This window comes from Lissotriton vulgaris, chromosome 1_1 (genome assembly GCF_964263255.1).
Source record: "Lissotriton vulgaris chromosome 1_1, aLisVul1.2, whole genome shotgun sequence".
NCBI classification, from domain to species: domain Eukaryota; kingdom Metazoa; phylum Chordata; class Amphibia; order Caudata; family Salamandridae; genus Lissotriton; species Lissotriton vulgaris.
This window is the reverse complement of record NC_141685.1, coordinates 1115830582-1115854012: the sequence shown is the minus strand read 5'-3', so window position 1 is coordinate 1115854012 and position 23431 is coordinate 1115830582. Positions and strand designations below refer to the sequence as shown.

Here is a 23431-nt window from a genome sequence, read left to right as displayed (position 1 = left end):
AATATGGGTAACTGTTCCTAAAGGGAAAGGAGGAAAAACAGGGCTATTATGCTCGCTAGGTAGGATTGTGGGTGACTTATTCACAGGATAGGTTGGAGATAGAGCAGTGTGGAGGTGGGGGGATTCCTCCTTTTGAAAAAAGTGCCCTCACACACCCATGCGAGTTACATGCTTCATCATCAGTCGTTTCTCCTGGTGGGGATGGCGCTGCAGTTCCCCACGGGCTCCGCGAGAGGGCTCTTTGTCGAATTTCTTTTCAGGAGTAGTTATGAGTGCAGGTGTGTAGGGGGGAAGAATTAAGGTGAGTGGATAAAATCACCACACTGGTACCCTATAGAACCTTTATTCAAGGGTCCATGTGGTGAAGTTAAAACTAATGACAAAGAAGGCCTCTAGAGATAATATATCTGAGGGGTAAGTGTTTTCCTTCTGTTCTGTTTGTCAAATAGGTTTTAAAAAAAGTGATAACAGTGAGTGTGAGTGTTATGTCGACATGTTTCACGCCTTTAAAGGGTCCCTAGTGGATCTTGTGGTATTTCTCCAGGACCGTGCTAGAAGTGCATAAAGGTTTTAAAAATAGGAATCTGAGAAAGCGACACCGAGTATTCCTATGGTACCTCCTGTTAGAGTTATTTATGGTGTCAATGCACCCACGTCACCCGTTCTTCCGGTTCAGATGAGCGGGCGGGATGCATATGTGGAAGTAACATCCACAGCCCGTACCGGCGTTCTAGCAGGCGCGGGCAGGTAATAGGCTGCTATTTCAGGAGAGGCACCGTGAGTATTTTCCTTCTGGTTCCTCACATCTAAAAAAGGTAACATCTTGGGCTTTACCGCATTCGCAAAACTGATTTGCCCATTTCACTTACAGATACCCTTTCCTACTCTGCACTACAAAAGCTGTTGAGGCCAACCAGTTCTAATAGTGGGGTAGGATATAGATGTCATTATATGTTTGTGAGTGTGTATGTGTATTGCATTACTAGACAAGGATCATTTACTCATTAAGGAGTTTTCTCTCTGCAAAAAACAACTAGTGTGTTTGTAATGGACTGCTACACTTGCCACGGCTCCCACGCCACTTTTATAGACATCACAGATGTATGTCAATCGGAATGCTAAACACTTTGGGTGTGGTGCACACGTCACCAGCACACCGCCTCTGCCACACAGCCATTGTGTGTGGAGGTGACCTCATCCTCGCAATGTGCATATGCCTTGGGCTCATAGATTGCGGTGTAAATGAGCACTGTACAGCCGGTTACCGGCGTTAGAGGTATGAAAGAGTCAGCATGCCTCTTTGCCCACATTGACTGCAACTGTCATAGGCACTATTTTAAATTGGTGACAATAAGTGCTACATTTCTCCTTCTATAACATATGTTATTTTCCCTATTTTCCCTTTCTTCTATTACAGGTTGGATCGAGGAACTCATAAGGACGTTCCTTTAGGTGCATTGACACCATAAATAACTCTAACTAGAGGTGCCGTAGGAATACTGGGTGTCGCCGTCTCAGATTCCTATTTTTAAACCGTTATGCACTTCTAGCAGAGTCCTGAAGAAACACCATGGGAACCACTAGGGAAAATGTTGTGAAACATGTGGACCTAACACTCACACTCACTGTTATCACTTTTTTCACCTACTTGACAAACAGAACAGAAGGAAAACACTTACCCTCAGATATATTATCTCTAGAAGCCTTCTGTGTCATTAGTTTTAACCTTACCACATAGACCTTTGAATAAAGGTTCTATAGGGTACCATTGTGGCGATTTTATCCACTCACCTTTTTTCTTCCCCTCCACACACCCGCACTCACAACTGCGGTGTTACTCCTGAAAAGAACTCCGACAAAGAACCCTCTTGCAGGGCCCGTGGGGAACATTCACGTTGCCCTACACTTCCAAATTGGAGCAGCCACCTCTGTTGTTTTGTAACATTCTTTACTGAGGTGTCAAATCAAATCAAATCAGGTGTTTGTTAAGCACGACTGCTCACCCGTAAGGGTCTCAAGGCGCGGGGGGTGTGGAGGAGGGGTTCGCAGGTTCCAGTCCATCAAGGAGAGGGTCTGTCGAAGAGCCAGGTTTTGAGGTTTCTTGCGAAGATGTTATCTGTCTGAGGTGGAGTGGAAGGTCGTTCCAGGCACTGGCCGCGTGGAAGGAGAAGGAGCAGCCTCCCAATCTGGTCTTTTTGGTGCAGGGGACCACGGCGTAGGAGAGCTGAGCTAATCGTAGGGTCCTTTGGGGTGCGTGGAATTTGAGTCGGCTGTTCAGGTATGCTGGTCTGGTGTCGTGGAGGGCCTTGTGAGCGTGGGTTAGCATCTTGAAGGTAACTCTAGCTTCGATGGGGAGACAGTGGAGTGCGCGCAGGTGCTGGGAGATGTGGCAGTAGCTTGGCAGGCTGAGGACCAGTCTTGCGGCTGTGTTTTGGATGTTCTGTAGCTTGCGGGTGAGGTTTTTGTTTATTCCGGCACAGAGTGCGTTGCCTTAGTCGAGCCTGCTGGTGACCACGGCGTGAGTGACAGTCTTTCTGTGTTCGAGGGGGATCCATTTGAAGGTCTTATCTAGGAGGCGGAGGGTGTGGAAGCAGGAGGACGAGACAGAGTTGATCTGGGAGTCCATTTTGAGCTCTGAGTCCAGGATGATTCCCAGGTTGCGTGCGTGGTCCGTGGGGGTGGGCGGGCTTCCGAGGGCAGGGGGCCATCAGGTGTCATTCCAGACGTCTGGGTCTGGGCAGATGAGGAGTACTTCCGTTTTGTTTGTGTTTAGTTGTAGGCAGCTGTTTTTCATCCATTTGGCAACGGCTTCCAGGCCTTCTCGAAAGTTGTGTCTGGCGGTGTTGGGTTCGTTGGTTAGGGAGAGGATGAGTCGGTTGTTGTCTGCGTATGACACAATGTTGAGTCCGTAGGTTGTGACGATGGGGGCGAGCGGAGCCATGTAGACGTTGAAGAGCGTAGAGCTGAGGGGGGACCCCTGGGGTACTCCGCAGGTGGTAGGTGTAGGGTCTGAGAGTAAAGGGGGGAGTCTGACCCGCTGCGTCCTGCCACAGAGGAAGGAGCGGATCCAGTCGAGGGCCTTGTCTTGGATCCCTGCGTCGTGGAGTCTGTGTATTAGGGTGCGGTGAGAGACTATGTCGAACAGTGCTGAGAGGTTGAGGAGGATGAGGGCTGCTGTTTCTCCTTTGTCCAGTAAGGTACGGATGTTGTCTATTGCTGCCAGGAGGGCGGTTTCTGATACTGTGTTTTTTTTTTAAGCCGGATTGGAAGGACTCGAGGATGTTGTCTCCGCTGAATGTGGCGAGTTGGCTTTTGAAGGCTTTCTCAATGACTTTCGCTGGGAACGGGAGCAGGGAGATGGGTCTGTAGTTTTTGAGGTCGGTGGGGTCCGCCGAGGGTTTCTTCAGGAGGGGGTTGATCTCAGCGTGTTTCCAGTCATCAGGGAACGAGGCGGTTGCCAGGGAGCGGTTGATGGTGGGGTCAGGGGTCTGAGGGGGCCCCGGAGTGGATTGACTTCATCGTCTTCAGTGTGTCTTCGGAGGGGAGGGCTGTCCAGTTGTCGATCGCTGGTTTCAGGGTGTCGGTGGGTGGTTGGTGTGGGTTCAGTGTGTTGGTTGTCTTCGTTGAAGTAGTCGTAGATGCTCTTGATTTTGTGGTGGAAAAAGGTACTGAGTTTGTTGCAGAGATCTTGTGAGGGAGGGATGTCGGTGGACTCGCTGGTGGGTTGCGCAAACTCCTTGATGATGTTGAAGAGTTCTTTGCTGGTGTGCGCATGAGTGGAGATTCTGTCTTCAATCGCTTTTTTCCTCGTTTTTCTGATGAGTTGATGGTGGGCATTGGAGGCAGCTCTGAAGTTGTTGTGGGTTTCTGTCAATTTGGTGTTCCTCCAGGCCTTTTCGAGGCGGCGGCAAGTGCCTCTGTTCTCTCGAAGTTCAGTGGTGAACCATCTAGCTTTCTTGGCATGGGTGTTGTTGTTTTTCTTGAGGGGGGCTATGGTGTTGGCGCTGTCGGACATCCATCTGTGCAGGGTTCGGGCTGCGGTGTTGGCGTTGGCGTTTTCTGCGATGGTTGGGTGGAGTTGCTGAGTGATAAGGTTAGCTTGTCGTCAGTGATTCAGGTCCAGTTTCTTTGTGGGAGCAGGTGCTGGTGTCTTTGGATGGTAGGTGTTCTGAAGGTGAAGTGGACACATTGATGGTCAGTCCATGGGAGTTCGGTGGTGTGGTTGAAGGTGATGGAGTTTCCTGTTGTGAAGAGGGGGTCGAGGGTGTGTCCTGCTGAGTGCGTGGGTTCGATCACGATCTGGCGGAGTCCAATGTTGTGGAGGTTGTCCAGGAGGGATGTGGTACTCTGGTCCAGTTGGTTGTCGAGGTGGAAGTTGAGGTCTCCCAGTAGGGTGTAGTTGGTGGATGCGATGGCATGCGGGGAGATGATGTCTGTGATGGAGTTGGCAAAAAGTCTGCGGGGTCCAGGGGGTCGGTAGATGAGGGTTCCATGGAGGATGGAGATAGGGCTGGCCAGTATCTTGAAGTGAAGGTGTTCCATCAGGTCTGTGGGCTCGTCAGGGAGTGTGCTCTGGCGGAGAGTGGATTTGTGGACGATGGTGATTCCTCCTCCAGGGTGGGTGGGGTGGTCCTTCCTGGAGATCTTGTATCCTTGGGGAATGGCGATGGCGATGTCCGGTCCCATGATGGTGTTTTTCCAGGTTTCGGTAAAGAATGCTATGTGTAGGGTTTAGTGCTGTTGGGGATAGGTCCCAGATTTTGGTGGCATGTTTGTGGAGGGATCGGATGTTGAGGAGGATGCATATAAGGGTCTTCAGTTCGGTTGTGTTCTTGCGGGGGTTGCACTGGGTCAGTGGTCTTGGCGGTGCTGCAGGTGTGTCAGCAGCGGTGACTGCTGAAGGGTCCGTGGGTGTCGGTTGGTGATGCTAGCTTGCAGTTGTTGTTGCGGCCTGGATTGAGAGCGTGGAGTGCCGCTGGGTCGTAGTATTGGCAGTGCAGAGATCCAGGGTTCCTGGCGCTGGTCGCAGTCGGGTCGCGGAGGAGTGCAGACAGGCTTGCCTTTGGTGCCCCGGCGGCGTGGCCGTGAGGTGGCCACCAATAAGTAGGGGTCAGGGAGGGCTGGATTGGCCCGGTCGCACTGGTCGTGCTGGGGGGAGGGGCCGCGGAGGCAGCAGCGGCGGGTAAAAACGGGCTAGAAAGGAAAAAGGCAAACAGAGAGAGAAAAGTACAAATAAGGCAGCAAAAGTGCAAGAAAGAGTGGAGGAAAGACACAGAGGACACAGGAGAGTGAAAGGGGGAGATTGAGATGAGGGTAAAAAGTGAGTGAAAAACGGAGGAAAGACACAGGAGAGTGAAGGGGGGGAGCTTGAAATAAGGGGAAAACAACAGAAAATGGAGGTTAAGACTCAGCAGGAGAGTGAAGGGGGGAGATAGAAGTGAGGGAAAAAACGAGTAAAAAAGGAGAGTCAAAGTAGAGCAAGAGAATGGAGACAGAGGTCCACTGGACCACCAGAGCTGCGGCGTAGGTGAAACCTGCGGGTGGACGAGGGCCTCGAACACCAACACTTGAGAGTGCAGGGGCTCGGGGAAGGCCTCACTTGGTGGAGCTGTGAGGGAGGAAGAGCAATTTCACTGACAATGAGTCAGTGGTCTTGCTCGCCTGTCCCCGCAGTGGCCGCCATTAAGTAGGGGTCGGGGAGGGCTGGACAGCTGGATTGGGCCAGTCGCACTGGTCGTGCTGGGAGGGAGGGGCCGCGGGGGCAGCAGCGGCGGGGAAAAACAAGCTAAAAAGGGCAAAAGGAAAAAGGCAAAATGAGAGTGAAAAGTGCAAATAAGGCAGCAAAAGTGCAAGAAAGAGTGGAGGAAAGACACAGTGGGCACAGGATAGTGAAAGGGGGAGATTGAGATGAGGGTAAAAAACGAGTGAAAAAACAGAGGAAAGACACAGGAGAGTAAAGGGGGGAGCTTGAAATGAGGGGAAAACGATAGGAAATGGAGGTTAAGACCCAGAAGGAGAGTGAAGGGGGAGATAGAAGTGAGTGAAGAAACGAGTAAAAAAGGAGAGAAAAGGCAGAGCAAGAGAATGGAGACAGAGGTTTACTGGACCACCAGGGATGAGGCGCAAGTGAAACCTGCGGGTGGAGGAGGGCCTCGAATACCAACACTCGAGAGTGCAGGGGCTCGAGGGAAGGCGGGGGAAGAACTGTATTCAGTTCTCTCCTAAACTGGAGAAAGGTTGCATCAATCATGACGGCTACAGGTTATTGTTCCAGATCATGGGTACCTTGATGGTGCTTGCCTGTTGTCTTATGGTTTTTCTCTTCTGCACTTTTTTGCCTCCAGTCTGATGGTGTTAAGGCAGCAGGACAGGAGTTCCAAAAGCCACCAGAGAGGGTGAGCTTGCCACCCAGCTATGTTGGGATGCTGGTCATGATGGCTTTGTAAATGATGCAGCTGGTTTTGAAGATGGTGGGGGCAGCATGGGGAGCCAGTGGAGTTATATGAGGGTGGGGTGATGTGATCATATTTCTTCAAACTTTGAGGGATATATGCTGCATAGTGGTATAATGCAGAATGATGGGACCCCTGCAGAATATAGGAACGGTCTCTGAGGCTCTATCTCACAGGTTTTCACAGGCCCTTGGCTGAATGATAGCCACCATGAGGTTTGGAAGCCCTGACAGCTGGAGCTGCAGGGGCATTCATTACAGCCCTTGTGATGCATCTGTAGGGTGCAATTCATGGGGGGGGGGGGAAGCTTGGAGTTGATGTGTAATGGAGCAGGGCATTGCCACCATCCAGAGGTGTGTGTTGCGTGTGAGCTTCTAGATGTACGTGCAGAGGATTCCATGGTGTGTACATTAAGAGACTCAAAGAGTGTCTGTGGGTGGTCCAGAAACGTATGCTCACAGGACCCCAGCTCTCGTTAAATGTGCCCTGCGGGTTCGGGGTGTGCGCGCATAGAGAGTCCGAGAGCATGTGCTCCAAGGGCCTTCCAGGCTGGATACTTGGGAGGACCGAGAATATGTGCCTTGATGGCCCCAGGGTTTGTGCTCTAAAGTTATCTAAGGGTGCGTGCTTGGGTGGGAGCAGGATGTGCACACAGAGGGCCCCGGGTGTGAACACACAGGGTCACAGGTGTGCATTCTTGAGTTTCTCATGCTGTGTGCTTGGGTGGTGGCAGGATGAGTGCTCAAATGGTTTTGTGGGGTTGCAGCTGGCTGTGGCTGTAAATCCGCTCAGATAGTTTTCTCCATTTTGCCTCTCACCTGCCGTAGCTCACAGGTGAGAGGTAGCAGAGTGGACACCCGGATGCCTCTGACTTCACTTTCTTCTCTTCTGTGCAGTCTTCACGCACCTCTCCGACCTGCAGCACAGAGCGGGGGTGGTGAGGCCAACCGTGCGGATAGGGGTGTCTGATACCTGGAGCACCAGCAGAGCCCGGAGCTACCCCAAGGCCTTCATGGAGACCCTCACCGAGTCCCTGCAGAGAGGGAGTCCGCTGTGTCTGGAGGTAAGGACCCTCCGAGAAGGCCGTTCATCACACGTCCTGCACCGTTCACTAACAGCACCCTCACCTCCCCTTGTCTGCACCCTGCCTCACCCGTCTGCTCCCTGACAGTACTCTCACCTCACCTAGACTGCGCCCTACAGTTGCTCACTGATGTCACCGACCCCACCAGCACACCTGCACCCTGACAGTACTCTCACGTTGCAATGCCCACACTGCCTCTGATTGACCACCACTCTCTGACTGTTCTACCCCCCCCCCCCCACCCCCCACCCCACGAAGCGAAGGACTGCGCCCCAGAGACTACTGACTTCATAATAGTCACAAACAGGCGTGCAACGCCCATTGGGCTCAAAGGACTTCAGTAGCCCCCCCGCAACCCCCCCCCCCCCTCGAAAGTAGCCTCTAGTTGCGCCTCTGGTCGCAAACAATGTGAGGTAGCGCGTGTCGTATTTGTGCAAAGTGCGCTTTTATTCCCCAAGCCAACTTGGACCAAATTACATGTCTCCTCAGGCCTGGCAGAGCCCCGATGACGGCGAATGGAAGTTTGTGCCCCTGGTGAAGCACCTCACCCTCCACTATGAAGAGAGCGGGGGCGTGCGGGGTGTTTGGTACCCGGAAAAGGAGCCGCTTGCCTTTTACTGGGCCATCTTCCGCAGCTGGGAGGGGGCGGCCACGGAGCTCCGGAGGGCAGGTGAGTCCAGGGTAGAGAGGTACCGTGGCACACACTTACGTGTGTCCAGGATAGCATGCGACGCCACGCAGAACAAGTTATAGTTGGACAAGCAGTGCACAGTGTGTCCAAGATAGTGTGGTTTGCAGTACAAGTGTGTCCAGTGCGCAGTGTGAGTCCACGGTAGTAGGGCCCGCTGGGCCCGCAGTGCGAGCCCAGGGTAGAGGAGCACTCAGGTCTGTGTGTCCAGGATAGCACACAACGCCACGCAGTGCACAGTGTGTCCAGGACAAGTAGGACCCGCAGTGTGGTTCCAGGGTACTTGGGCCCGCTGGGCCCGAAGTGCAGAGTATCTCCAGGACCGCAAGGCCCGTAGTGCAGCGTGGGTCCAAGAAAACAAGGCATATCGGGCAGAGTGTCCCGGGTGGCACATCCCGCAGTCAGTGTGTATCCAGGACAACAGGGAATGCAGGACAGAGTGTGTTCAGGGTAGTATAATACAAGAGGGGGGACTGGGGGCTTTTTACCGAGGTCCAGCATAGGCGCACTGTGAATACTACTAACTAATGTTATGCTGTTCCTCCAGGTGTTGTGCCTAGTCAATAACAGTCAGGAAACCAACTGCTATCATCAGTAAATGGTAGCGGAGGTGGAACCTGGTGATGGAGCGGGATAAGGAGGGGATCCTGCTCTTGCGGAACTCGGGTCCTCACACACCCAGCAAGCTAAGTGTCATGCTTCATCATCTGGACCTGCTCCTCGTTGGGTCGGCGCTGCAATACCCAACGGGCACCCGTGTAGGGGCTCTTTATTGGAGATCTTTTGTTCCTTACCATATGATGAAGTGGGGGGTGTGGCCCATGTTGTGTAGATATCGCGAAGAGAGTGAGTTAGTTAAAATAGGTGGGGTTGTCTAAAAAACAATTTTATTCTAGCTGGTTATCCACCTTGATAAAAACAAAAAGAGTGGCAGCTTCCCTGACGTTAAGTCTCAGTTGGAGCTATGCTCATCTCTGGAGGTCGACATGTTTCTTGCCATGTGGTTCTATCAATCCGTGGCAATTCCTTAGGACCTGGTCTAACAAGCATTTACAATGCAACGGTCTCGCCTTTGCAAAAGTTAGAGCTATTGGCATTGTAAATGACAAAATTTTTATTTATGTGTTGGTTTTGAAAACAGATAAATAAATGGTAATGTCATTTACAATGCCAAAAGCTTAATCTCTCGCAAATGCGAGACCTATTGCATTTGCACCCACACACACACAGAGCCACACACACACACACACAGCCACACACACACAGCCACACACACACACACAAACAGCCACACACACATACACACACACACACACACACACAGCCACACACACACACAGCCACACACACAGCCACACACACACACATAGAGCCTCCTTCACATGGGATGCACTTTCTTCCTAGTAGAGGTTGCCACGCTGCAGACACTTTTGAAGAGGGTTTAAACAATATCCAGCTCTACCATTAACGTTTAATGGATTTCTATGTGTAGTAGTGGGACATGCCACATCTGCTGGTCACCTACAACCAAACCTTGCACTCCGTGAGGGAGGAGATACCAACATATTGGGTGCTACAGAGGTGAGGTTGCATTGGTTAGGTGATTTGGCACCTGGTTAGCTATGCATTTGTTCATTAAGTGTGGGACCGAGATTTGACCAGAAGTTGTAGGAAGGATCTTATGCAGGCATCAATTAGTCCCAGGATCGAAGGTTTGCTGCTGTGCAAGCAACTGGGTTCTGCAATGGGTGGCCGGCAGGAGGTGAAGGTGAATGTGTCTCTACGACTGGCACAGAAATAGAGTTAAGTTAGTTCTATGGTATTCAAGATTTACATTTGCTCCATCCATCTCACAGATACCACAGGGCAGACCTTGCATCAACAACCTAGGGCTAGATGTAGGTAAATAGGTTTTACCGATTCTAAAATACTGAATTTTACCGATTCGGTATTTTAGAATCGGTAAATCCTATGTAGGTAATTAATCGGTAAAAAATACCGAATCGGTAAGATTCGGTATTTACCGAATCGGTAATTACCGATTCTGTATTTGCCATTGATTCCTCTGGGCCTGGAGGCCCATAGGAGTGAATGTCAGTTACCGAATCGGTAATTACCGATTTGGTAAAATTGGGAAAAAGTCAAGGGTGGCAGGGTGTCACTTTGACACCCTGTTGCACCCCTGATTAGTGCTGGTGTGCACATGTGGCATACATACATGCCCTAAGGGCATGTATGTCTGTCACATGGCACAGGTGTAAATGCACATTTATGCATTTACATAGGAATTCCTTATTTACCACAAACTAATAGTTTGTGGTAAATAACGAATTCTTAAAGCCCAGAAGCACTGTTTACAGTGCTTCCTACATCTCATTTACCGATTCGGTAAATACAGAATCGGTAAATGATGAATCTGTAAATACCGAATCGGTAAATGATAATTCGGTAAGTACCGAATCGGTAAATACCGATTCGCTATTTACCGAATCAGTAAAATGGCCTCTTACATAGGAAAAGGCTTTTACCGGTCGGTAACGGACGATTTTGGCCGTTACCGACCGGTAAAAGCCTACCTACATCTAGCCCCTAGTGCCTTCTGGGAGTTGTAGTCCTAATCCACTTCAATTAATCAAACTGCACCGAAGTTCGACATTACAATTGTTTGTAGGTAGAAACCCCAAGAGCGGTCCAGGTGGCATGGAGTTAGCTGGTGTCCGTCTGTATTTGTTAGGTGATTGCATGTGGGAATGTGCTTATAGAGTGTCCAGCTAAGTAAGTTTTTCTTCTAGTCACACACCGTGGGTGCTCGCCTTGGATAGTGGCAGGGCCTAGGTTAGTTAAGCATTGAATCCCATGGTTAAAGGGCTCGCTGCAGCCCTCAGCCTGGCACGGTAATAGCGCCTGTGGCCAAATATTTCCCCTTAGATGTGGGAGTGAATAGAAGCGGGCCCACCTCCCCCGGGGCTGTGCGCAAAATAGGAGCCTCTGGGCTGGCAGGGACGGCCTATAAAAGGCAGCGAGTGTTTAACAGGGAGCCAGAGTTCATTAAGCCAGTCCCTCTCCTAGAGACCGTCGAGAAAGGGGCAGTGAGAGAAGGCAGGGGGGCACGCGGGCAGAAAGTAAACACCAGAGTACTCATGTGAAAGGAAAAACAGAGAAATAGGCAGCCGACAATAAAAGAGGGACTTTCAGATCTCATACGTAGTTATTATTATGCAAATATTCGGTTCATGGTAGCTACAGAACTCAGAGCCTCTGATTACGTGTATGGAAGAGCCGAGAGACAGGCAGATGAAGTAATCAGCATCCCACAACAGAATAACACACACCAATATCACAATAAAACACTAAAGGTCAACAGCCATAATACACCCTGGAGTTAGCCTGGTGAAGAGCTAGCGTACATCCTCACAGGACACCACGCTTCAACTAGCGCCTGCACACACGCATGAAATGCTGCCGCCTGCTACAACAAACGCATGACCGATTCATGCAGACAGGACAATGCACATGTACCACGCCTCCATCACTGATGCTTCAAGTTACACACCCAGGAATCAGACTTTAGCTGTGATCGTACCCTCCAGACCAGGGTGTGACGCACCGGAACACTCCCGACAGCGCTGCGAGGCCATCCTCATGGCACACTAGACACTGGGAAAAACTAACACAGCATTCCCTGGGGGATGCCAGGATGAGAGCAGGTCTCCCAGTGACGCACCTGGTACATTACCCAGTAGACCTATTCCCCCAAATCAGTAGTAGTAAAAACAACTATACAGTGCCAACCACAGAAGCAACTGTACACAACGGACAGGCTAATAATGGCATTTACTTTATAAAGTGGAGACGGACGAGGAACAGGAGGGTAAGCGGTGTGTACAGAAGGTAAGTGCACGAAAGGCCTCGTGAGACAGCACCCGCTTCAGACACCACTACTTCTCATAGTGCTACCCCCAACCTCCCCTTAGCCTGCTCATTAATATAGACACTGGCAGAGAGCAGCCGGCTTACCGTACTGGAAGCTGAGGGATGGGAGCAGCTCCTGGGTGGCCGCCGCTAGCCCCGCCAGGCACAGCGTGTGTAGAGAGAGGATCAGCCAGCCCCGTGTCTCCCCCATCCCCCGGATTCCGGCCATGCTGTGCAAGTCCTCGCCGCCTTCCCTCGGATGGACCTGGTGGGTAAAATCCAAGTCACAGGGGCAGTCCAAGCCTGGAGAAGCGAGCTCCGTGTGCCGCCGCCGCTGAAAGCTGATCTTGCAAAACTTCGCTCGACCCGCCTCTGCCTCTCCCGCACTCTCAGTATCCGTCCGACCAGCCCACACACGCACAGCTCCAGCGACCTGCAGAGGCAAACACAGCAGGCTTTAAAAAACAAGCGCTTGGGATGACTTCAACTTTCCGCTTTTAGAGCCGTCCTTTTCAGACTGGCTTGGCCTGACTTACTGGTGGCGTAAAAGCTTTCTTAACTTCTTTATGGGGCCATCTGTTGGCCCCATAAAGAAGATAAGAAAGCTTTTACGCCAGCAGGAAGTCAAGGAGCCCAGTCTGAAAAGGACGGGCTAAAAGAGAAAGAAGAACGTCACTAGGACCTCTTCTCCAATGGCTGGCCACCGTTTAGGACGCCAGCCAATGGAGAAGAGGGGCGCTAGTGAAAAATAACTAAAGTCATTAAATCTCCCCAGCTCGACTGCGCATGTCTGCACAGCCATCGCAGGCCGAGACCTAAAAACGTGAAACTATCTGCACTCAGTGGTGGGGCTATTAGCTACCTGCCACATGTTAGCACTAAGATAGCTAACTTCAGTAGTGTGGTTGAGTAACCTGTAGAGAGGGATATAAACAATGTTCATGTAAAAATCCCTGCTGAAGTCATACAGAATATATTCATAGTTCTCAAGTTATACCTCCCAAAAATTCTCCATATCCCTACTCAGTGAGGAAGTGTGGCGACGATCTAGGCACAATAGAAAACAGTAAAAACAGTGTACAAAGTTAATGTGAAGGGGCTTGGTTCTCATCCCCTAGTGCATGCATGAAATTATAGTCGAACACTATCCCGCTACAATGAGAAGACTCGTCTCCCCATTAGGAGGAGCGTTGGTAGTGAGGTGTACTGGTAGTTAGTTAAAAGGGTAGAACATTAAGTGCAGAATTTGTCCAGACTAGAATGACTATATTAAAACGCTCTTGCATCCGACAGGGTTCTCAGGGGACCTCTTCAGCAGCGCTGCCCTGCAGAGGCCCCTCTCGCAGCTCACCACCCGGATCCGGCTGGACTTCCAGGCTGGAAAACTCCTCAGTGTGTGCAGGTAGGCGTCACGTCATAGTGTGACACGCTCACCCCCTCCTTTGGACACTGTCTCTGTCCCACCTTCTTTTAGTCCCCTCGCCCTCCTGCCAACTATGCCTCAGTCACACCACCTCTTTCCCAGCGCTGTCACACCCATCCTCTTGCCCCCTCACACCCTCTGTTTGCTGCCTGTCATACCTCCCTTCCTCTGCCTCCTCACATGGTCTCCTGTTTGGGGCTCCTTAGCTCTTATTCGGGGTCTTCTGTCACGGGGTGCTTTCCCTGGGGCTGACATTATTCCCATTTCTACATCATGTCTGTCCTTCCTGGACTTGAAGCACTCAGTTTCACCTTTCTTATTAGGCGCTGCTTCCCATCACATGAGAACCACACCTCACTTTGGTGGTCATCAGGCATTGCATGAAAATGCATCCCACATAGGATCAAAAAACAAAGACAAAACCCTTCCAGCCACACACCATACATGACCTAGCTTCTGCACATGTGGGTGAGCATTTCAGATCCACACATAACGTTAGTAAGCCCTACATAAGTGTTAAACAACTACAGGACCTCTAGGCTTCTGTTCTGGAGCCCCTCTTCTGGGTCCCTTTGGCTCCTAATGTGGGGTCTTTTGATCTCATGTTCTGTGGTGCCCTCTATTCTCCCACTCTGGGGTCCTGTATGTTCCGAGGCCCCTTTGCACTCCTCATCAATAGCCTGTGTGTTCGTATTCTGGGTCCCCTGTCTGCTACACGTCTTCGGTTCCTGCGCGCTCCTATTCTGAGGCCTCCAGTGCTCTTATTCTGGGGATCCAATCTGCTCCTCATTTCAGGTCTTTGTCAGTTTTATTCTGGGACCTTCTGTGCTCCCATCTGAGGTCCCTGTGTACTCTGTTCTGTGGTCCCTGTGTGCTCCTGTCTTGGGGTCCAGTGATCTCTTGAGGTTTTATTCTGTGGTACCTGTCTGTCACTGTTCCCAGGTCCTGCCTCGGTTGCTGTTATGAGGCTCTGTCTGTTCCTATTTTGAGACTCTGTCTGCTTCTCCTCCAGACACCTTGCTTCTGTGCATTCTGTTTCCCTGTCCTGGTTCTTTTGCGCTGGCTCACCCTCTAATTTTTCATCTTATACTCAGTTTCAGTTTCAGTTTCAACAACTTTTATTCGGTTATAACATTCAATAACCATAAAAAGCACAATTTGTTTTTTTTTTTTTTAAAAAGTTACAAATACAGAAAATACAAAATCATACGGGGATTTAGATCATTATAAGTAGGGAAAAAAGAAAAAGAAAAGGAACATTTTTAAAACAGTACAAACATTCTTATAGTTATGGCTTTATCAATTTAACTGAGAATGTTACGGCGTGTAGTTATAACTGATTTGAGAAAGGTCGCTGTACATTTGGCTTCATGTGGCGTTTTTAAAGATTGTAAATAGAAGAGTGCTGGGTAGGACTGCCTTAGTCCACTGGAACGAAGAATCGGAATGATCCATGTCTTCCTTGCTGATTTATAATATTTACAGAAAAGAACGACGTGAATCGTATTTTGTGTCGAGACTCCGTCGCAGGGACACCTCATCATGTTAAGGGACCAGTTCTGCGTCTCCGGAAAAGACACCAGCCGGAAAAATACATCAAAGCGTAGTCTTGTAAGAAGGTACTTTTCATAGTTGGTTAGAAAGTATGTCAAATAGGGCTGTATGGTTTTTCCCTGCTGTTGGAGACATATTTTTTCATTTTGCGGTTTGGTGATCTCTGCCTGATTGCGGAGGTCTCTCAGATGGCCCAGGCACATTTGCTTTAATTTTTTCCTGGAGATATCTTCGACTGAAGGTGGCTCGACGAAGTACTGGTCGCACTCCATATCTTTAAAGAAATTACATACGTAATTTAGCCACGGGATTTTCCGCCAGTTTGTCAGGCCTAGACAGTCAGTAATGAGGGAGCGGGTTAAATGGCATTCAGGATTGCACCATATCCGGTGCCACAGTAAGATTGGCTGGCACCGTATGGTGTCAACGATGTAGTCCATGCCAAGCTCCCGATGTGAGGCAAATATCGGGGAGCTTCGTGGGAGGGCTAAAATATATTTTATGAAGGCATTTTCAGTGACCTGGAGCTGGTCGATGCGTCCGTAGCCCCAGATTCCAGCTCCATACGTGGCCACACTGTGGCATTTAGCGTAATATATAGTTAAAAGTTCAGAAGGTGCCGGTTTCCCCATTTTTCTCGAGAAGGAGGTTAGTGCAGATGTTGCTCGACGAAAGTGTAGGTTTCTAGCTTCAATTGCCTTTTGCCAATTCATTACATCATCCACTAGGATGCCCAGGTAAGGATATGTCGAGGTTTTTTCAAGTCTGTTGTTATTGACCATTATGGGTTTAGTCATTTTTGTCCTTGGGCCAATTGACATTGTGAATGTCTTTTTGATGTTGATTTTTAGATCAAGTGAGTCCATGAATGAAATATATTTATCAAGTTGTGACTGAAGTTGATTTGGGGTACGCGCTAAAATTACCGAATCGTCGGCGTATAAGAGGGTGGGTATCGGCCGACGATTTATCTGTGGGAGGTCCTGGCACCCTTTCAGCATTGCCTGCTCGAGCCCATTTGTGTATAGGTTGAACAGGAATGGGGCCAGTACGCATCCCTGTCTTACTCCCTTCCTTATTTGAAAGGGTCGTGACAGTTCTCCACTGGTGCCAAATCGAACTCGACCCTCCGCCGTGGAATAAAGTTCTCTTAGGAAAGTTAGTATGGGAGGGTCCACGCCAAGATCTGATAGTAATTGCCAAAGCTTCGCATGCTGGACACGGTCAAATGCCGCGCTTAGGTCGACATAAACAAGGAAAATATTTCCTCCTTTGGCGCGGGCATATTTTCCAGCCAGGAGGACAAGGTTGAGGGCCTGCTCCACGGTTCCAAGCCCCTTCTGGAAGCCATATTGCAGGTCGGTTATGATGTTATTCTCCCGGGCCCAAGATTGCAATCGGTCCAGGAGTAGTCGACCTGCAATCTTACCCATGGAGTCCAGAAGGGAAATTGGCCGGTAGCATGCGGGATCATTGCGGTCGCCTTTCTTAAAAATTGGTAATAAAATTGAGGTAGACCAAGATTGGAAAAGGCCAATTGAGGCTGCTGCTGACATGACCCGTAAGATTATTTTCGACCAAAGGTCCACGTCGTAAAGGAACAGGTCCATTGGGACCCCGTCGGGTCCTGGGGCCTTACCGGATTTTGAGGCCTTGATTGCTTTTGTAATTTCGTTGAGGGAAAAACGAATATTTATCGGGTAAGTATCGTCTTGCTCCACACGGAAGTCATTGATTGGTATGCTTGATGATGCATCGTGAGAGTTTCCGAAAATTTTGGAAAAATGGAGAACCCATTCGGCCTCCGTTATTGCCACGTCAAGATGGTCATGATCGGTACTATTGGCCATAAATGGGGATCTCACGACTTCCCAGAATGTAGTACTGTCTTTCCTTTGGGCACTGTCGTGTAAGCGCATCCAAAGGTCTCGTTTAATCTGTTTTTTCCGGTCTTTCCGAGCAGAATTATAGTCTTTCCTCAATTGGGAGATTTCGTCCACGTCTCTCGTGGGCTTGTGCAAGGCTTCTTTTAGGGCTGTAAGTGCCTTTCGACAGGTGGAATCAAACCACCTCGTGGTCGGGAGCTTGGTCTTGTTTTTTAAGTTAACAAATAACTCGTCCCTTATTGTTTCTTGGATATTTTGGAAGCAGCTGACAATCACTTCTGGCGGCTCTTCTGGTGACATACATTTGGATATCCAGTGGTGGGTTTTTCCACAGATCCTCTGTGTCATCTCTGCAGGGTCGATTTTTGCCCATTTGATTGCGTACCCGTTCAGTTTCTTCATGGACACTAGGTGTTGTTCAAGGGAGCTAGGCTTTGCGGAATGTACTCCTACTTGCATCATGTTGATTGTCACGCTAAGCGGGTAGTGATCACTTATTGGGTTAGTCCCAATTTCATAGTTCGTTAGTTGACCTTTTAGTGAGTTTGATGCTATTATATAATCAATAGTTGTGGCACAGCCTCGCCCGTGGAAGGTGGGCAGATAGTCACACTGCGGATCAACTAATTCGTTTACAAAGTCCAAATCTAGAGAGAAGAGGATTTCGTTAAGTTTATTTCCGCATAACGAATGTGCAAAGTGAGGAATGGGATTGCCGAGTTCATTCTGGAGACCGCAATTACCGTTTTTGTGGTTCATGCACATAGAAGAATTAAAGTCACCGCCCCAGATATATTGAGTATGAGTAGTTTTATTGTCAAGTTGTAAGGAGATTAAGAATGCGACTATCTCAACTAAATTAGACCAACATTCCAAAGAGGGTAAATTATTGTAGTAGTTTATGAGTATGAGTTTACTGACTGCAAGTGCTGGTGTCTGCGTGTCCTGCGTAATTTGGATAATTTGGAAGGTGGATGACTCCTTTAGCAATTTCACTCTAAGTGGTAGGGTGTTGGCAATATGGATTGCAAGTCCTCCTTTTGGTCTGCCCATGTTTCCGGGTACTGCCTGGGTGAAGATGGTTTTATAACCTATAAGATGCAGTGGAGTTGTGCACCAGGTTTCTTGCAGACACAGTATATGGTGTTGCTTTGCCGTGTCGAGCCATAAAGATGATGTTATTTTTGAGGTCAATCCTGCGATATTCCAATATGCGATTGAAACACCCAGTTTCGCAGTTGTCGTTAGAGTGCTTGATATGGTTGGCAAAGTATTTGCAGGCATAGTTTCTAGTGATACTCGTGGAATAGCCTGGTGGAGTTCAGCTGGGGCCCTAGAAGCTACTAGTGGCTGATGACACGAGCCAGAAATGGATTCGCCTTTTAGTGGAGAGTTTGCTTGAGCGGCTTTTATCAGAGCGGTCCTGCTAGTGGTTAGTGCTTTCTGTAATGAATTGTTGTTATATTCAGGAGGGGGTTCTGAAGGTATTGAGTATTGTGCTGAATTTACTAGTTGAGTTGGGGAGTGGGGTTTCACGTAGCTGGGTCCCTCCCTGAGTGGTCAATCGACCATCTCCAAACAGTCAAAGCGATTTTGAGTCGGAAAGCCCTGCCAGCCTTCATAGGGTTGGTAGGGTCTTTCTTGCCAATAATGCCTCGACCGTTCTCTCGGCCCGTTTCTACCACCATGTTCATGGGTATACTCCAGGTGATCCCATGGCTCTTGGTTCCATGGTTCCCTGGGAGTTTGGTGCCAGGACCAGGGCGGGGTGTTACGATGCTGCCTCGCTGGGGGGTAGAAGAACGAGAGATGACGAGCGTCTATCCCCCCCTTTTTTTCAAGAGATGGCCAAGAGCAGATATAATCCACTGCGGAGGGATCTCTGCATGTTACTATGATGCAGTCTCCGCGGATTGTTTTCATGGTTTTTCCTACCCAGGTTACCCTACGGGCTGTGGAAATTCCTCCCGAGATGTGGGACTCTAAGGGCCTGTTAATACTTAGCCACTGCATGACCTTGTTCTTTAATGACCATGCAGTTTCGGGAGTGTCATCAGTTTTCTCAGGTACGCCTGTGAGAACTATAGTATAAGGGGTAGCTCCTGGGGGCAAATGGGCTGGGCGTCTTGTTGCTGGTGGTTTTTCCGTGATGTTCCTTGGGGACGGCTGGGAGGCTGCTGGTTTTAGTGGGAGGGAAGCTGGCTCTTTACCAGATCGGACCTTGTTTGTATTATTATTGTTAGCCGCTGTTCCTGGGGTATCTAGGATGGCTGAATCTGTATTTTTCGATTGGTGATTTGATGCAACCGGGGTGTTACTCCGTTGTGGTTTGGGCATTAGGGGTGGCGGATTTTGATTTACGGAGTTTTGGTGATGGCTTTTTTGGGGAATAGTGGTTGGATTTGGACAGTTAGCTGTTTTACGTGGTTGCGCTTGAGTTTGTGTTTTGGGTAGCTGCGGTGGATTTCGCTTGCCCTTTACTTCTATGCGCGTATTTGTGTCAAGGAGTGTTGCAGAAATTATGTTCAGCTGTGCTTCTACATTTCTAATACTGAGTTGGATGGGTTTTAGGTGCTGGAAAAGGAGGTCTTTTATTGTCGTCAGAACTTGCGCCGTGACTTTGCACGTTTTGCAGGAGTTTTCAGGGACCTCAATTGGGGTTTTCGAGAGTGGTAGATTTGTTACGGGGGGAGGAAGTACGTTTAATTGAGTTGTGGAATGTACATGAGTTGAAACATGATCTAGACAAGGGGCGGTGGTAACAGTATTGCTGGATGGGATTATATTGCTTTGTTTTGGGATAGCTCCTTCCCTTACTTCTTGGGGGTAGAGGTTCATATTTTCACTTATTTCCCCTTGGGTTTGGCAAATCGCCAAATCTGGAGTTGCTTCCAGGTCGTCAGTATATTGCGAGGGGTCTGACTCAGATTGTGTTACAGACAGATCCACTGTTGATGGCACGGTGTTTATATCAGGGACTGACAGAGTCACAGGAAGGGAACAGTTTTGTGAATTAAGATATATTGGAGAAGTGGCATTTGCTATGGCGCCTAAGGAGGAACGTTTTGCATTTGCGTTCATGAGGTCTAATGACACTCTTTTCTCCATCAGGGCGATACTCTTGTTTATTACCTCGTGGGTCCGTGTTATGAAAAGGTCAATGGGACCCGTGATTTGAGCGACCTCTTGTGCATGTTTAGATTTGGTCTTTGTAGAACTCCTGGTTTTCGGTGGCATACTGATGCCTATTTGCTGCGATATCAAAGTTGAAAGGGGGGTAGCCCGGTCCGGTCTCTGCCGGTCACTAACGGGCAACAACGGGCCCGCCCTTGGCCCGGGCTTCGCCCCGGGCTTCGGCCCGCGCGCGTCCCGTGTTGCGCGTTGAGGGGCTTGCTTAAGTTACTGAGAGTAGAAAGGGGGCTGGGCACTGGGAGGGGGCGCGGCTCACGCGGGAAGAGGAAACAGCTGATGGATTTAACGCTGTTCCTCGCAGTCCCGGGGCCGCGCCTCTCACCTCCTCTGCGGCCTCGCGTTGGCTTCCTCCTCCCTCTTGGCGACGGTAAAAGATGTTTTTCAAAGGCTACTCCTGTAGCGCTGGTCTGGCAACAGCTAGGGCGTTGGTTCACAGAAAACCTCAAATGCGAGCGGCACCCGCGAAGCGGGGGCCGCAAGAGGTTATAGGCACCTGATGGGGGCGGGCACTGGGAGGGGGCGCGGCTCACGCGGGAAGAGGAAACAGCTGATGGATTTAACGCTGTTCCTCGCAGTCCCGGGGCCGCGCCTCTCACCTCCTCTGCGGCCTCGCGTTGGCTTCCTCCTCCCTCTTGGCGACGGTAAAAGATGTTTTTCAAAGGCTACTCCTGTAGCGCTGGTCTGGCAACAGCTAGGGCGTTGGTTCACAGAAAACCTCAAATGCGAGCGGCACCCGCGAAGCGGGGGCCGCGAGAGGTTATAGGCACCTGATGGGGGCGGGCACTGGGAGGGGGCGCGGCTCACGCGGGAAGAGGAAACAGCTGATGGATTTAACGCTGTTCCTCGCAGTCCCGGGGCCGCGCCTCTCACCTCCTCTGCGGCCTCGCGTTGGCTTCCTCCTCCCTCTTGGCGACGGTAAAAGATGTTTTTCAAAGGCTACTCCTGTAGCGCTGGTCTGGCAACAGCTAGGGCGTTGGTTCACAGAAAACCTCAAATACTCAACTTGCACTTCCTTTCTGTCTTAGGCACTTGACCTCCAGGGCCCTGCTGATTGGTGACCACGAGGCCCTGCCTGCTTGCTGGAGGGTATTACACAGCATGGCGGCTCAGCTTGAGCACCTGAATTCAATTAACGCTACAGTCCAGGTACATTCCCTGACCCTGTGTTGCTCCTGCCTATCTTCTTCCTTCATGTTCACTTTTTGTCTTGTGAGAATAGTCACTGTGTCTATAGATCTTCTGTGCCTGCATGATTTTATTTTTGTTTAGATGGTCTGATAATGGGTGGGCTGTTTGCAGTTATACTTTACCTATTAACACACTCCTACCCTCTACAAGGCTTGTGTAGGAAAGTAGGATCTAATTCCTATGGTTAGCCCAACTTTTTGCTTGATGTAACATTGTTTTTGACTAGTTTGCCTGGGATCCTGCTAATCAGGACCCCAGTCTATCTGCTTTCTCCCTAAACTGTTATCTTATTCTTCTTCGATAACTTTATTTCGACCACAACGGGCCATAAAAGTGCAAATTAAGATACATACAATAATACATTAAAATTCATTATTAAATAGCCGAAAGTTAACACGAAAAGACACATTCATATATGTACACACCTATTAAAAAAGATAAAACCATCATAGGTAAAAATAGTATTAAATCATTCAAGTAGTTATCAGAAGAGTACATTTAGGTATGTGGAATCCATTAATCACAATTTAGTTCATTATAAAAGTTCTACGTTTTATCCACATTCCATTTAAAAAGCGGGAAACAGAAAATACAATGGGGGTGGGTGTCATATTTTAATACTCTAAAGGCATTTTCACAGATTCCTACAGATGGGTTTCACCCAGCGAATGCGTACCCACTGGTATTCTGGACAGAAAAAAAGACATGAATTTCATTTTCCAAAGGGTGTCTACATGCAGGGCACTCAGTATTTATATTCACATCCCATTTACTAGTAAAGGACCTAAGTGGCAGACTTCCTATTCTAAATTGCATATACAGCTTCCTTGCTGATGCTGGATAGGTCTGATCAAGAAATTCCTCCTTCTTGTACTCTACTTTTATGTGGAGGAACTGGGATGTCAGTCTTCCAACTGAAGAACTAGCATGAAGGGTCATCAGATTATGATACCTATACTGATGTACCAAGTCTGCCCTGGAAAGGGCCGGGCAGGATACCTCCGGCGATTCCCATAATTCGGGGAAGCCAATCCGGTCACAAAGATCCTTGATGTGGGTTAACCAAGGAATTTTCTTAAATTTGATTGCAACCCACACCTCCTTGAACTCATTTCGGTATGAGGCCAACTCTGGGACAGACCATAGTCTTCTACAGTAAGTAAGTGGCCGTAAAGCCACCTCCTCCTCCACGGGGAGTAAACCTAGATCAAACCTTAAGGGCACCAGTGGGGTACTGGCTGTCAAGCCTAGCAAATCCTTCATAAATAAATGCTCGACCCTGATCAGACTTATAGGCCTAGAGTGACCCCATAATTCCGCCCCGTATGTAGAAGCTGCTCTAGCTTGTACCTTATAAATTCCTACAACGATGGCAGCGGGCTTGAAGACTAGTGCTCTGTGCATTTTAGATAGACCTGAAGAAATCAAAATCTTCATTCTCAGGGAATACTTACTAATAGAAAGAAGAACTTGGCACAGAAGCTGAAATATGAAAAGACATCTTTATTAAATTTAATAAGTGAGGCCACGTCACACAGAAGCCGTAGCAACTGAATGAGGTAGTCTGAGGAATACAGAGAACAGAGGCCTTTTATATGCTTAGGGTTACAAAACTCAGCACAAAAGTAAGCGGCAGTCCTAGCTTTTGCAAGCATGCAAAAAGCCCAACATTCCTTCTTACACAAGCCGGACAAACCCATATTAAAAGACCACACCCCCTATCGTAAACAAGCCATAAAAGAAGGAACAGAAACAGATGAGAAGTAGTATAAGGGGTGTGTATGTGCATACCAAACTTTACAATCTCCTGTGCTGTGATCCTTAATCTTGATCAGCTACTGGGCAAGGAACTGGTCTAACAAGGTCAGCTTCAGGCAACAGGGTCAGTTCACTCAGGTCATCCAGGAGTCAGCTAAAGTCATCGGCATATGTGAGGGCAACCACAAAATGGCTGCCATGCACAAAATGGAACCCAAGGGTTCAGAATTCACGGAACCTCAGACCCTCCTTCTGCCCTTACATAGGCAAAAACCTAAACTCACGTCAATCTGA

General features: G+C 49.2%; 1 protein-coding gene across 1 annotated transcript in view; it reads left to right on the top strand.

Annotated features, from left to right (window-relative positions):
* LOC147748716 (uncharacterized) overlaps positions 1-23431 on the top strand; it is a 341752-nt gene that overhangs the window by 271194 nt on the left and 47127 nt on the right. Inside the window, exons 16-19 of the mRNA XM_086936477.1 lie at positions 7349-7515; positions 8026-8206; positions 13430-13538; positions 21217-21337. Of these exons, the coding sequence (XP_086792603.1) occupies positions 7349-7515; positions 8026-8206; positions 13430-13538; positions 21217-21337 (578 nt within the window). The remainder of the gene's footprint in view (positions 1-7348; positions 7516-8025; positions 8207-13429; positions 13539-21216; positions 21338-23431) is intronic.